At 42.1% G+C, this 15932-nt stretch overlaps 2 protein-coding genes across 4 annotated transcripts in view; both read left to right on the forward strand.

Moving 5' to 3' along the window:
- Nucleotides 1-225: 225 nt before the first annotated feature.
- CCDC107 (coiled-coil domain containing 107) lies at nt 226-7908 on the forward strand. Its single transcript, XM_075080772.1, has 6 exons — nt 226-497; nt 3411-3616; nt 4827-4893; nt 5277-5367; nt 6502-6611; nt 7223-7908. Exons 1-6 carry the CDS (start codon nt 332-334, stop codon nt 7495-7497), a joined length of 915 nt encoding a protein of 304 aa, XP_074936873.1. The 5' UTR covers nt 226-331; the 3' UTR covers nt 7498-7908.
- Nucleotides 7909-9470: 1562 nt separating this feature from the next.
- CAPS2 (calcyphosine 2) overlaps nt 9471-15932 on the forward strand; it is a 31894-nt gene continuing 25432 nt past the window's right edge. For 2 of the 3 annotated variants that reach the window (XM_075080780.1, XM_075080782.1), the window contains exons 1-6: nt 9471-9762; nt 10205-10334; nt 11405-11511; nt 13910-13956; nt 15201-15246; nt 15375-15494. In XM_075080780.1, the coding sequence (XP_074936881.1) occupies nt 11434-11511; nt 13910-13956; nt 15201-15246; nt 15375-15494 (291 nt within the window). In that variant the 5' untranslated portion in view covers nt 9471-9762; nt 10205-10334; nt 11405-11433. Of the gene's footprint in view, nt 9763-10204; nt 10335-10686; nt 11309-11404; nt 11512-13909; nt 13957-15200; nt 15247-15374; nt 15495-15932 lie in introns of those variants that run through there. The other variant, XM_075080781.1, reaches the window with a different exon arrangement.

Below are 15932 nucleotides of genomic sequence, written 5' to 3' on the forward strand. Positions count from 1 at the left end.
CTCGCCCAGGGATCACCAAGAGACCCTCGGCCCTCTATCCCACCCCCCATCCCCACCGGCCACAGGGCCAGCACCGCCGTCCGCGGACCCACAGCCCCCGCTGCCGGGGCCACGCGTGTTTGGCTCGCAGCTGTTCTCTTCTAGAACCTTCTCCGGCAGGGCCGGGCCCGCACCGCCGTGGGGCGGCGTGGTGCGCGGAGCCCGCCGGGGGGCGCTGTGCCGCCGGCAGGGGAGCGGCAGCCGCGCGGGCGCCTCTCCTTCGCGCCGGGCGGCGGCTCGCTGGCGGGCGGCGGCTCGCTGGCGGGCGGCGGGGCCGGCTCTGGCGGCGGCCATGGTGCTGCCGGGGCCGCAGCAGGTGGTGGTCTCGGTGGCGCTGGTGCTCTGTGTTTTCGTCGTCATGCCCAGGATGTTCGGGGGAGGAGGCGGTCGGCCCGTTCGCTCCCCGCGGGGCGGCAAGGCCGGCCCCGGCCATTACGATCCCCGCCAGCACCGCCGAGGTAGGAGCCGAGGCGGCGGCCGGGGCCGCGCTGCCGCTGGGGCTCCGGGAGCTGCGGGACTCCGGGAGCCGGCCCCAGTCCCGGGCGGGCGTGAGGGCAGCCCCCGGGAGCGGAGGGGCCGCGGGTCGCGTCGCCTGGGCCCGGCGGGGGGCGCCCCGGGGTTGGGGGGGCGGGGGTGGCCCTGCCGGGCGGCTCGGAACTGGCGTCTGTGCCTCAGCCTTCCACACACCCCTCGCACCCCCTATCCCCCTTATAGCCTTATTTTCTCGTTTTTACTGGTTTGATCTTTGTGTTGTCTTAAGAAAATGGCTTTTAAATGCAGGTAACACCCTGTTACTGGAAGCGTATCTTATCAGAGTCGTTGAACGAATAATACCTGCAGGGGCAGAGTTACTCCAAGAGATGAGTAGCTGTCAGGTGTTAGAGGGGAAATAAATGCACTGCGCATGTTAGAATTGCAACAAGGAAGCCGACTGTTACTCTTAATAAATATAACCACAGAATCGTATGAGATTTGCCAGGTAGTGTATCGGAAAGAGTTCAAGACGCTTGTTTAGAAAAGAAATCACTGCACGGGCTAGAGACCTTACTGTTTCTTGCACTTCGAGGGGTATAAATGTATGTTAAGCTATGCCAGCATATGTCAGATGAGGATTTAGCTCAAGATCCAAAGGTCTGCTTTTGTTTTAGAAAATAATAAGCCTGCTTCCTTGAGCTAGCTCTGTGATTCACTGGTGATGCCTTCCAAGGCATTGTAAACCAACAGAGAGAAAGTTGCTGTAATTCTCCAAATTATGTGTCTGTGCTTTTCCCCGGGAGGCAGAAAAAGTGAGGCTCGAGCTGCTGCCATGTTTTTCCCAGCTGATGTCAAGCTTACTATGCGTTGTAAGCTCAAGCCTGGCCTGTTTTGCTTGATTCCTTCTAATTTACTTGGTAGCTGTAATTTCGTAAAGATCAAATTATTTTAAAACCAAACCTGAAAAAAACAACCCTTCACATGCCTCTGATTCTACTGATGTATTGGCCCAGCACTGCATAAAATAAATTTCAAGTGGATCTGTTGTTCTCACCTGTCTGGGTTCTTTTTTTATTTTCCTGTTTGGCCAGTAACTCACTCTGCTGTTTTTTCTGTGGGATAAACTTTGTGCAGGACACTGGACTCCACTAGAATCCAACATCCCTGCTCTCTGCCAGGAAGATGTTGGTTCCCTTGACCACATTCTTATTTGTATGACCTGTGAAAATTTTTTCATCTGTGCTATTAGGTATTTTATTAAATCTCCTCACTTACCTGAAAAACAAATAGAACTGAAAGTAAAGAAAAAACTAGTAATCAGTGGGAAACATTCTGAAAGGAGGAAAACTATGTATGATAAAACGTGATTTCTAGATTAGTTAGTGCAGTTTTAGTAAGTTTAAACTCACCTTTGTTGAAAGGAATATCTGCCAGAACTTGCATTAAGTGATTAAGCTAGGGCATTTAATTTTTCGTGTAACTGTTCAGTTCTGTTTCGAGTTCTAGTGAGCAAACATACAGATAAAAGGTCTACTCCAAATGCGCATGTTGCAAACTGATCAGTGACAGGTGGAAGAACTTGCAGTAATGCCTGGCATGACTTGACTGCAGAGCTGATAGTAAACTTCGCTACAGTCAGGGTCATCCCTGGAAGTCTGAAAAACTTCCCTGGCTAATTCACTTCAGACAATTCTAAAACACTGTTTGAGATCTCTTATCATGAAGTACCTGCTGAGGTTAGCAGAATTAGATTCCTTTTTCTTTTGTATTTGGAGGAAGCCGTAGTCAAACAGTTTCACTGGGAGTTGTAACTTACGTTCATTTTTTTCTGTACCTGATCGTCTCTTGCACACTCAGTTGTGTTACTGTAAATTCTTGAAATGCCACTGTTCCAGTATTAATTGGCAAGGAGTGATTTACATAATGGTCTTTTGTTTAGGAGTTTTAAAGATTTTGAATCTTGTTTTACCCATACTCAGTTCTGATATATTAAGGTATGATGAACTAAATGTTAAGGGATTTGAACATATAGATTCTGCCTAGGTCTAGGCAGTCATTTGAGATATCAGTGTAAAACTTCACCCCCTCCCAATCACCTGCTGTCTGTCTTTGCAGGCATCTGCAGTCTTTAGCTTATAGCACTGTTTCTCATGTGCCTGTCCCGTGAACCCCAGTATTAACTATCAAATAACCGAATTCCTAAGCCGAGCAATGACACTGGCTGTTCTTTCATTTGCTTCCTGTTCTGGCAGGCAAATTACATGCAAAAATACTTCAGACTTCCAAGGTTGCATCTCTTTGCTATTGTGTAATCTTTTCCTGCTAAATATTTGATTTGCAGAGGTACAGCACTTCTAAACCAGTGGGAATATCCACAGAACACTGATTTTACTGTCAAAATAACGAAAGCAGCAACACAGCATGTATATTTCAATAGAACATTTTTTTTCTGGAACTAGACAATTCAGTTTTTACTTCTTTCTTTGTTACAGAGGAAGAATATTAATTTGTAGCTGTTCTTGGCATTATCAGCAGTTTTTCTGAGTACGTTTTAATGTCAAGATTTAAGTTTTTTCTACCTTTCTGTGGTTTGCCGTGGGTTTGCCAACGTTGATGTGAAGGAAGAAACTAAAAACTTGTACATTAAAGAATTATAGAAACTTAGTTTGGGAGTCTTTGCTACCTAGATTTAACTTTGCATTCTCTTCATGAAAGGGTGGTTTTTAATTTTTTTTTTTGGTAACTTTATGCAGTTGCAGGGGTTAACCACCCCATCTTAGATGAGTGACGAACAAAAGATGATCACACAAGATGAAAACAATTTAATTCCAGTTGTGAAACTAATTGTACTCTTAATGTCCTTTCTAACTTTGTCATCTTTCTTTCAATTTTTTAAGGTAGTACTCAGACAGTTCATCAAGTTCACCTGAATCCAGGAAATTCTGACAGGAATACTTATCAGAGTATTCAGCAGATAAGAAATGCAATGGAAAAAGAGATAAAGAATGAGAGAACAAGAGGAAATGGTAAAGAGTTAGTATTCACCCTCATGCCATTGTATGCTCTTGGAGTGGGAGTGTTTGCAGCATACAAATTTCTTAAGGTAAGCCATAAGAAAGGCATTAAATTATTGAAATTAGAAGGAAACGTAACTGGTTTGGTCCGTCCCCCCCAGTTCTGAGCCCATGTATATGGTCATCCAAAAACCATTTCTTGCTTTGAATGTGAGCTCTAAAGTTAAAATGATAGCATATCTGATTCTTCCTTATGAAGGCTTCTGAATTACCTTTTTTTAGACACTTAAAGAAGCGAGAATCTTACCCCCACCCCGACCTCAAATAAGAATCTGAGAACCTGAACAGCGCTGTTATCTGAGGCTGTAACTTAAGCCTCATCAGTATTTTACTTCCTTTTCATTCTCCAGAATGAGATTGAGTATGGGAAGGAGATAGACGACTCCTGCAGAGAAACAGTCTTAGATGAGCAATTAGATAGAATAGTGAGTAGACTAGACCTTTTATTTGGACTTGTCATTAGGTCATGCAGCTGCAACATAGACTTTTATCCATGAAATGTGATACCTTTTCTGCCATTAGTAAATTAAGAAAGGAGGACACATGATCAGTTGTTGGTTTGTTTTTTTTTTAAATATCAGTCTTGATATGTATCTCTTACTATATAAGAGATATTACAGTACTTGCAATGCTCAGAGTGCACCTGGAACATTGTTGCTTGCCTTCAGGGGGAAAAAAAGCCAAACCTGAACAGGACAGGAGACAACATCTTCATTTCCATTGTCAGTTTTATATCATCTCCTATGCAAGAAGAATACAACAGTTTAGCATGATGAACATAGAGGCTGACCAGTTTGGTTTTAAAATTAGATTTAATTAGATTGTAAATAAGATTTAAACATCATAAACCCAATATTTTGGGTGTTATAACTCTTTACACTTGCATTTGTGGGATTGAAATTTAAATATTTTTATAATAGCATTGTTATTACTTTAAGAAAGAAGTCTTACCTCCTAGTTAATGGTAAGAGACTGGCTCCAGTAGGTTCCTTGTGTCCATTTTTGAAAACGAGTTGAAATAGGAGCTGCTTTCTTTTATAACTTTTCTCAGGCATGTTGTCATTGCTTAAAATCAGAAGTGTTAGTTTAAGGTAAGGAGAAGGCAAGGCAGAAAAAAAGTTTCTTTAATACAGCACATTTTTGTGGTTGCTGTTTACTTTCAGTAAATTTCTAAATGCATTTTTGTTTTTAATATACAAATAGTGATGAAGTCTTTTAACATGATTATCTTTATTTAAGATGAAGTCACATGAAGAAAGTCTCTCCAAAAAGGAAAAAAGTACAGAAGACAAGGCAAAGGAAACAGGTAAGATACCCATTCAGAATGCGTATATTCACCAGAAATGTGTATTTGCTGCTGGAACAAAGCTATATATTTTCATTGATGCAGTATCTAAATGAGAACAATCTTTTAAGTTACTTAAGTGCAGTTAGGAACCTTCAAAAACCACTTTGTTGTTCTATATAGTTGAAACATTTGTTAGAGGTTTGTTTGAAAGCTCCAGATGGTAATATTCTTTAAAACAGCTATTTTAATATAGCATGATTGTCTGCCTTTTAATGTCTGATGTTTATCTCACTTAAGACCTGTTCGGTTTTCTTCAGTAGAACAGGATGTTTAAATATGATATAATAATCTTTATAGGGTATTTAAGAAAGATATAGTGATGTGCTTTTGTTTGTTGTTAGAGCATCAGCTTTTAGAACTGGAGCAGCATCTAGCACAGACAGAGAAAATGTTAAATTCCTTATTGACTCAGCTGGACCCACTGTCAAACTGGTGAGTGTTTCTAAAGCATCTCGGTTAGTATTGTTTTCTGTAAATTGAAATACTCCAAAATGTTAACAGAGAGTTGTTAAAATGTTCCTTATGTATAGGTAGGGAACAGTGTTTCGGAACTTTCTCTAATTACTTACTGTTTCTGTAGCCTTTTGCAGGTAATATGTTTTCCATCATTTGCAGTCTCTTTACAGACACCTCCCATGTCCTGTTCACCAAACGTAAATGTAAAAGCTCAGACTTACAATGAGGTTACTGTAGCTTAGCAACTTAAACTGTAATGCAAACCCAGGAGGGTAATACTGAAAAAATACTTAAGCTCAGTAGCATTTGAAAGCCCTTCTGGGAATTACGTTTCTGGTAGCAGAATGAGTTTATTTCGTTTTATATCATTAGAAGACAAAACTAGTTATTAAGGTATAGCTGGTGATTTTTGTGGTTTGAAAGGAACGTGTTACATGATTGTGTGTGTTTCAGGCAAACATAACTTCTTTGTTGCAGTGTAAAACAAAGGAGTAAGTAACATAATCTCCTTGTAGTTTTAGAAATGTTCTTTCTTTAAAAAGCTAGGAACTTACTTATCTACTGGAAATAAAAGTATCCATACGGTCCATTTTGTGTAGACTGGCAGCCTTGATGAAGCCTAGTTTAAAACATGCAGAGCTTCATGATTGTTCATTTAGTGTACTTCTGAACTTAGTATGTGCTGAAACTATTAAGCAGCAAATTCACTGACCAATTTGCCTAAAAAATTTCAGGTAGTGATGGGGAGGAGGGAGAGTAAATAAAATATGAAATAAATGAGAAAAGCCCCTAAACTGTAAAGTTCTGCATTAGGCATTGTCCTCAAAACAAAATGACTTTGGGTAGTTGTTTCTTCCAGTAGTTGTTACTCAACCTTGGCCATTGGGGCTCCAATGCTAGAATTCAGCGTCTAGGTTATTCAGTAGGTGTCAGTGATGGGCTCCCCACTTCTTAAGGGACAGTTCTCAAAGAAAGGTTTGACTAAAACATGTTGCTAACTTAACTGTGGCATTTATCCACCAAAGGAAATACTGCAATCTTGTGCATCATTGTCAAGCACTCACTTCCAGGGTAGTCTTTCAGCTGTTGACATCTGTCTTTTTTTTCTAGTGTTAATGCTTTAGCTTGTGAGCAGAAAGATGAAATAATGACACAGCTCCAATCAATTAGACGACTGATGAAAGAAACTGGATTGGATAAATCAGAAAACAAGATGAAAGGTACTTTGATTTCCAGTAGGATAGTTAACTAAGTAGTTTATATTTAAAAAAAATAAACAGATCTTACTATAACAACGTTCAGCTCCTGCATCTTAGGTAATGTGTGTGGAATTAATTTTATTCTGGAATACCACTGTTCTTCCTGTCTGAGGTGTATCTAATATCAAATGTTTGCTATATCATGATTTTTTTTAATAATAGGTGCTAAAAGGCATTGATCTAGGATAGACCACACAGTCACGTTATGCATTGTTAAAACTGTCACCTTTAATGTGAATTCCTGAGCAGTCTGTTAGTATTGGACTAACTTTAGTCTGAGGACTCCCAGATAGGGATCTCCGAGGCTGGTGGTAATGCTTGCATAATATACTAAACAGCAAATTGTATATTAGTTTCAACTGGAGACTTCCAAGAGGTGCATAGTAATCCAAGAGAAATCTTCAATGTTATGAATGGTTCACTACAAATTCAGGGAATTTTTTGCATTAGTCAAGTTTTTAAAAAAGAGAAAACAAATAAAATATAAATATTCTACTTCTAAACTGACCCTGAAATGTGCAGCCTTTCTAGTAATTTACACTTTTGTTTTGATTTTTTTTGTGAATTATAAGATGTCAGCCACATTTGTAACGAGAAGCTTGAAGATCTTATTCAGTCATTTTCTGAACATTCTCAAGAGAGAGAAATAGATGGGAGAGAAGATGACAGTAATGAAGATTTCCTTGAGGATGTTGATAAAGATTACAAAATAGGAAAGCATGAATTATATGATGAATGTGAAGCACATTGGTTTGAGCCTGATGTGGTAGAAGACCAAGAAATGATACATAAAGATGCCACTGAATCAGAAGAGATGGTATTGAGGAGACGTAATATATATGAATGAATTCTGCATACATGAAACTTTCAAAAGCTTACGATTTTTTCTTCTAAAATGTTTTATGCACTTTAAACTGTTTTGAATGAAGTTATGTGCACTGCTGTATGCTTTAAAAGAGGGGTGAAATACTGCCTGTGCTCCTATCTATGATGGTTCTGTAGCTGACTTCAGTGGCAGCAGAATTTCACTTGGGATGTTTACATATTTTTTCTATTTATTTTTTCCTATAAAAATATTTCTGTACTCTGTATATAATGCACTGTAATTATATCTGATGCTTCACTAAAATATTGGAATATCTTGTAATTAAGACTATAAAGAATAGGTGTTTCATAAATGTTTTCTAACTAGTAAGCATGGTGCCACTTAAACTGTGACTTTCTTGAGTTCAATAAAGAGCATGCACTGATGAATTTAGCTCTGTGTGGAAAACTTTTCTCTAGGGGTGGGGAATGAAAAGCCGTACAGGTGAAGTCTTAGAGATGCGTTCGTAGACAAGTTTCTTTATTTGGAGAGGGAAGTTTAGCCCCAGACACTATTTTAAGATAATTATGTCTCAGTTCGCTGTCTCATCAGGAATGATGTATAGTTTTGTATGTCAATTTAAACCTTAATGCATTACACTGGATCACTTAATTTCTTCCCCAGCTATCACTGGTTAAACTCAGCAGCTGCCTCATGATTGATGCCCATTAGTACTGGTATCCGTGCTTCCATATATATTTTAACACTATAGAATCTTTTCCTTAAATCAGTATGAACAGGTAGATTGCTACATAACATTCCAGAACTGTGTGGCGTGGGGGTTTCTTTTTTCAATACATTATGGCAGCTCGATAGTGGCTTTTTTAGGTCAGTATTCAGAAAAGCACTTCTTTTTTTCCTTTGCCAGAATAATTTTTGTCCAGACCTTTACTTTCTACTGATTTGTTCGCTTCATGCGCATGCCTATGAAATGGCCATCGTTAGTGACATAGGAAGTAGGTCTGATAGTACAGCAGTGCTGTTAAATTTTTCGGTTTATAATTGCATAGCTTTTAAGCAGGCCAGTTATAACGCCTGAACTCTCCTGCTATCTTTTTTTCTTACAGGAAAATAACACTTGGATTTGTTTTTATGGAGTTAAAGGGACCAAAACTATTACTGTGTCACTCACTGAAACGGAATGAATTGTTCATTCTTGTGTAGAAACACAGTACGTCTTTGGTTCTAAAATTGGATCAGAGAGACCTGGAAAGAGCAGCATCCAGAAATAATCCTTAGTGTCAGTGTGTTATTAGTTTTGCAATAAGTGAGATTTTGCCTAACTTTGGAAAACTGATTGACCAAAAAGCTGGGGTTTCTCAAGAGGTGACAGATGTTTCCCCAAGACAGATCAGATGAATTGGAACTGGTACTTGGACACTTCGTTAAAAATAACTGGCGTAGGTCTGGTCATTCAGGACAACTGGAACTGTTTAAAAAATTGTAATTGCATAGAGGTTATCCTCTGAGATAACTAAAGTCTAATAAAAGTGAACTGAAACAAATATCAAAGCCATTGATGGGAAAGAATGAAGGAAGGGGACCCAGGCGTGCGGCGGACTTTGCCGTTTGCGGCTCCGGAGCTCGTCGTGCCGTGGGGGCTGCTGATGGTGCCGGCCCGCACCGCTGCCTCCCGGGCGCTGCCGCTGGAGCCCTTCTTGCCCGCGGGGTTTCACTGCCTGGGGCAGCGTTTGGAGCACCAATGCTGTGGCTCTCACGTTCTCTAGACTGGGGATGCTGCTGCTACTTGATGCCACTGTCCGTAAGGCTTTCAGCTACTTTGGGGTAATTGCTGGATTTCTGCTCCAGGCTGACAAACCTCACCGCGAACCCTTTTGCTGCTATTTTTAAGTCTGATTTCAGCCGCACGGGTTGGTTGCAGACACAAACCTGCGCAACGCCTGAGTGCCCCGGGCAAGCAGCTGCCGTGCCCAGCCCCCCTGCCGGCCGCCGCCCGCTCCCAGCCATCCCGGGGAGCAGCCCCGTCCCCTCCGCCGCCGGACGGGCCGCCGAGCGCGGGGAGGGGTGCTGAGGCGCGCAGCCGCCCCCGAGCGGCGCGTTTCCACAGCAGGAACAGGGAGTCCGTCCTCCCCGCCGGGCTGGGGTGGTGCTGTGCCGACCTGCCCTGCGCAGCCGGGCTGGGGGGACCCCTCCGCGCCGCTCTAAGCGGCAGGGCCCCAGGCGGGCGCAGGCGGAGGCCGGGGCGGTGCGGCGGGGCGCAGGCGGGCGGCTGGCGGCGGCGGGCAGGTGCGGCGCGGGCGGGCCCCGCCGGGGCAGGGCTGCGGTGGAGGGCGCTGGGCGGGACGCGGTTACCGTGGGGACGCGGCGCGGCGGGCCCTTTCCCTCGGCCCGGCGCGGCCCGTCGGTGTCACCGCTCCGGTGCGACCCCTCCGGGACCCGGCCGGCGCCGCGCCCTGCCCTGCGGGGCCCCGGGCCCCACCTGGGGCCTGCCCCAGTGTGCTCCCGGGAGAAGACATCGTTTCTGTGGAGCTGCCTGGCACCATAGTCACAGAATGGTAGGGGTTGGAGGGGACCTCTGGAGATCATCTTGTGCAACCCCCCTGCTTGAGCAGGGACACCCAGAGTAGGGGGCACAGGACTGCGTCCAGGCGGGTTTTGAATGTCTCCAGGGAAGGTGACTCCACAGCCTCTCTGGGCAGCCTGTTCCACTGCTCTGTCACCCTCACAGGGAAGAAGTTTTTCCACATATTTAGATGGAACTTCCTGTGTTCCAACTTGTGCCCATTGCCCCTTGTCCTGTCATTGGGCACCACTGAAAAGAGTCTAGACACATCTTGACATCTGCCCTTCAGATATTTGTAAGTATTGATGAAATCCCCTCCTCAGATTTCTCTTCTCCAGGCTGCACAAACCCAAGTCTCTCAGCCTTTCCTCATAAGGGAGATGCTACAGTCCCTTGACCATCTTTGTGGCTCTCCAATGGACTTGCTTGAGCGGTTCCCTGTCCTTGAACCGGGGAGCCCAGAACTGAACACAGTACTCCAATAATGCTTATTTCACTTCTTACGGCACTGTTCTTTGTGATAGAGTTATTGCAGTGTGTTAACCGTTGAATGCAACAGTGCTCCCTTCCCCTTCTGCTCTCAGTTGGGAGGATCCTACATTTCGTGAAGAGCCTTGAGGTTGCGTAAAGACAGCGGCTCTTCATCCGAGGCGCTCTGGGATTGGGCGGTAGGGCTGGAAGGCTGTCCTGTCATGGGCAGCTCTGTGGCTGTCTCCGAGCTGGCCCTGCAGCTGTGCTTCTGCTTGGTAAAGGAAAGGATACTTGGGAGTTAAAACCTGCTCAGTGGGTACCAATGCGGTCAGCTTTTCTGGACGGTGGTTTGAAAATGGGAGCATCTGATTTCTGGGAAAGAAATTGTAGGCTTTTGTTTCAAAACTGGCTGGGTAGAAGGAGAAACCAGCCGAGCAGGAGATAGCATCCTGATAAAATGTCGCTCTGGAGCTGTGGGAGGCCGGCTGTGTGCCAGGAGGGCCCTTATGTCTTCCTGAAAATACTTTGTCCCAGGACATGGTGCAGGTAATAGCCAGGCAGCAGCTGTAAGCGAAGAGTGAAAAAGATTGGTTGTTATCGCGGGGTAGCAAATCAGTAATGCTGGTATGAGAAGGTGTCAAGAGAGAAGCATGAGGGAAAGATGGAGTTAAGGCAAAGAGGTAAATTTGAACAGGAATCTGGTTAAGCATTAGCAAGGAAAGAATGAAATTAAGAGGCCGTGGGAAAGGGAGCCCAGCAACATTTCATAGGTTGCTGAAGACAATCCCCACATTATTGGTGATAGACACGTTTGTTCTAATGCAATAATGTTTATTTACAGAAGTAATTATATAAAAAGTACATTATTGTCTTAACAGCTTTTTCTGTTTTCAGTTCATTCTGGAGGTTGTCATTGAATTTGCATGGATTTGGAAGTTAAAGGAGTTGCTGTGTCCCCTCGAAGGCAGACTCGGCTGTCATCGATGGGGAAGAAACGCCAGGTATGTTAATGGAAGGCTTGTGGTTGGTTTCCTTCTGTATTTTGACATTTTTACAAATATTTTAATCATACTTCAGAATGTGTTTAGTGTGAGGTTATAATACCTTCTGTGGAGAAGGGAACATTTAAAGAAAATATTTTTGTCAAAAAGTGATAGTTTAGTACGACAGCTTCTCAAATGAGGGAGAGAATTTCAGATAAAAACAGCTGTCCTAAAATAACTGACCTTCTGGGTACTTGGCTAGGATGTGGAGAATTCAGGAGCAAACTAGTGCTTGCAGTTAAGTGCAAGAGAGGCTTGAACCTGTCTGTGCTGTCTCAGGCTGTTGGTGAAACTGGTAAGAGGTGTGTCTGTGTTTTCATTTTCCAAGACAGCAAGAAAGTAAAGCAACTCCCAACACCTAATTTCAAAAGGCATGATTTCAGATTGATGCGCAAAATGAATCTCAGTGCTCTGCGTTCATTATGGAGGGGATTTTTGTTTTCCAGGTGTTCCTAATAGTCTATGTTTAGAGATAAGTTAGGTGTGGCACCCTCACAAGATCACTGTAGCAGAAACTTTCAGGCTAACTTTTGAAAGCCTGATTAGTAAAAACATGATCTTGGATTCTGAGGGCCATTGTTTTTATTACAGCTAATGTAAATATTGTTATTTTTAATACCAGTTGATCTTTCTCACAGATACTGTGTACTTTATGCCCATGATGTAAAGTTAATTGGTAATCTTCCCTCAGTCCCCAGGGACTTCCAGTCCCCATTTAACTTCCTTATTTGTTGGATGACCACATGAGGAATTCTTGGAGTTTGACTGCCAAGTTCCTGTTTTTCTTTTTTGTTTGATTTGGAATGAAAAAGCACCTTTTGTAGGGGATATCACATCAGTTTTATAATGTTACCTTTTAGCCAGTCTTTTGAGGATGAAACACCTGTATACAACAAGAGCATTTGGGGCATTTAGTATAGGTTATAAAAGAAAATAAATGCCCGTTATTCTCTGATCCCTCACCCCTTTTTTCTCTTCTTTCTCATGCCCCTTGGTTTCTAAATTTAGACTACCTGGTCCATCTGATTCTTGGTGGCTTGCAAAAATAAAACATAGATTAAAATTACGTTGAAATTATGTGCTTCACCCCGTAAATGTGGACGGTCTTCAGGATGATTTTTGTTTGCGTTCTTCCTGATTCAGTGACTCCTGGAAAAGGAATTCCATTAAGACTTTAACTTAACATTTAGACTTAACATTTAGAATGTGGTATGTTCTCTATCTTATCACAGTTGAAGTGGTATGGAAAAACAATATACTTGTAATTTAATGCATTATGTCTAGTTTTAAGAATAAGACTAAGTTATGTAAAAAAAAGTTGAGAGACCTATTTGACCACAAGGTGGTGGTGTTTATTATGTGCGACCTTCTTGGAGAGAAGCTTTTTTCTAAACCTGAATACCCTTTTTCGAAGGCACTAGAGGGTAGTGTTGCTGAACTGCGAACAGTTTCTTCTGGAGCAGGCTACAAGGGTGTGTGGCAGGAAGGGGGTTACAGTTTTGTAACTGCTCTCTGATCATGAAAGGTGTTGGGGCAGCGCTGAAGTAGGATGGCTGCTCAGTTCAGACTAGGATGCTGAGATCTCTGAGTTGAAACAAAGAGGCTGGCCCTGGTTCAGAACATCCCCGAACCACACTTTCTTCCAGACTGGGAGGCCAGTTGGGGGAGTTGTTACTCTGTGCTTGCCCCAGTCAAACTGTCCTCCCCAGGGATTTGGCTGTTTTCAGAACGCCATAGTGGGGTAAATGGAACTTCAGAATGAGTCTTTTCTTCTTGCAGTGTTCTTGCTCAGTTGAGTTTGGAGATCTGAGTTGGTATGTGGCCATGCAAAATAAACAGTGTGAGTACACAAGCTGCCTAGTCATTGTCATGTGCTGCTATACTAAAGCTGAGATGATACACCAAATATCAGGGCTTCTTTGCGGTCTGAGCTAGCTCCGTGTGACCCAGCTGGCTGTCGGTATGGTAGCTTTAGTTTAAGGGTTGGTTGAGGGGTTGGTTCCCAGCAAACAAGGACCACATGACCTAAACCCTGTGAGCAGTGATTGTACAAAGTCTCAGGAACATGGATTATTTTTAATGCATTATTAATAGCTGACATGGATACTGTCTGGATTCCTGATGGCTGGAAATCCTTCTGTCATGATGAATATTCAGGCTTTTAGTCTCATGATCTGTAAGAATCAACTGTCAATGGAAAGTTTTTGTTTTGCCCTTTTGTTAGTAGCATCTCAGTCAAATATGTCAGACAGATGCTTTGAGGCATTGATTTTAAATATTCCAGGGGAAGTTGAAAGAGAACTGTGTATTTTAATCCTGATCCCTGTATGTATGTAATAATGTGTCGTTCCCCTAGGGCTGGAGACCAGATACACGGGCTACTCACGGTCCTCGCCCACCAGAGTAAGTCTGCTTCTATTTCTGATCAGATTGTGTAACTGTGCATTATTAACACAATACATTGGTATGCAACTCGTTGTTCCATGAAATTTATCATCATAGGTTTGTTTTCTATGATTTATATTTAGAGCAGAATTTTTGATGCATTATTTATATTGGAATTAAGTTGATTTACATTTGGTTGAGCTTAATGGTAGAGTTGTACTCAGGGCTTTCATATTTATACCTAGATTTTCTTGAATATTTTTAATATAATAGTCTGCAAAAAGAGAAAAAGTATTTTTTGTTTGTTTTAGCTATTAGCCTCCTTTGCAGGTATTACAGTAAAAGTTACAGAGAAACTATTGTGAAGGGTTTTTACAAGCAAAGGGAAATTTTATACAGTGCCTATAAAATTTAAAACCTTATAGTGACTTTGGCAAATAAGCAACATCTGCTATTCCAAGGATCATGTTTGATAGGTCAGGGGTTTTTGTTTACTGAAATGCCTTACAGCCGATGTATCTCTCTACGTTATTTTACAAGTATGTGTGACCATGGCCTTGGATTGTGCATATTGAAGTCAAAGAACTTCAATTTCTGTGTACTGTCAGTCATTCTCTAATAAAAAAAGACTGGAAATAGAGGAGCTTTCTTACTCTAAGAAGTAATCTTGTTATAATTTCAGAGTATACCTGGAGTAAAGGCAGAAGTCACAGAGATGCTTTGACGAATTGGGAAATGTTTTCCTTTCTTTAGCACAGTGGAAGCTAACTCTACTTCAGTATTTCATTCTGCTCAATCTCTTCCAAAAAAAGTTTGGAAGGTTTTAATCCCAAGGAGCTGTTGCTTCCCTGTTGCTTCCCTGTTGATTGATTATAGAGGAATATTGCCACAGACCTGCTATGGAAGACAGGAGTAAATCAGGGATTCCTTACGATCTTGTTGCAGCAGCTCCTGCTGGGGGGTGAAGAGAAGCCAGGATGGCTGTGCTGGGAGTGAGGAAGGGCCTTGCAGGGGCTTTTTTCAGCTGCCAGGGTACTCTGCACCTGGGGAGGAGGAAATGCTCACTGGCCAGTTCCTGAGCTGAAGCAAGAGGGGCTAATAGGGATTTGCCAAGCAGGCCGTCTCCAGTTGAGGTGAAACTGTTCATAGCAGGGAAATTTTTGTGAAGGAGCTAATAATAATAACTAATAGGCAGTTTGCTTTAACTGTAATTGAAAAATAAGAGAATGTATTGCTACTAAAATTGTTTTAACTTCCTGCAGGGTGCCATGCCTAGATCTAGGAAGGCTGAGAGATTCTGATGAAGAGGTAATTATCAATTAATTCTGTCCTGAATAGTTTTTAGAATTCATGTGTTGCAGGAGTTTGTAAAAATATCACTCTGAATATAAAACAATTACGATTGCTTGTCTTTCTTTTTTTTCCTGTAATTTTAGGATGGGGACTCATACATACCATACAGTGGAAGCTATCCTCCGACATACCCTCTAGATTCATCTTTGGATTGGAGAACATCATTACAAACACCATATGCACAGCATCATCAGGCCCAGCAGGTCAGCCTGTCGCTTTAAAATGTGCCCCTTCAGCAGTAATTTAGAAAGGCATAGTTAGCTTTATTATAAAAATTCTCTTTATTTCTTTTGATTAAATTGGTATTTCAGAGCGCTATTGGGCCAAAATACTTTTAGCAAAGTACTTTTTACTGAGAAACCTCTAGAATATTTAAAAAATCCTATTTTCTTAAATACCTTAGCTGTTCTTTGTTGGTTTATACACTCATCCATTTCACTGTACTTATTTTTGAATAGGTATACTAATAGCTAGCTTTATTAACAATTTGTCAAAGCAACTGAAAAATGTAATACTTTTGAGGTACTGTGTAACTTTGGTTTATCTTTCTAACCAAAGTGGAACTGAAAGGAATTATAAAGATAAGATCAATAGTTGGTAAGTGTCTGACTAAAGAAAAAAAAATGTTTACAAACAGTAAG

Source organism: Phalacrocorax aristotelis, chromosome 1 (assembly GCF_949628215.1).
Source record: "Phalacrocorax aristotelis chromosome 1, bGulAri2.1, whole genome shotgun sequence".
Taxonomy (NCBI): domain Eukaryota; kingdom Metazoa; phylum Chordata; class Aves; order Suliformes; family Phalacrocoracidae; genus Phalacrocorax; species Phalacrocorax aristotelis.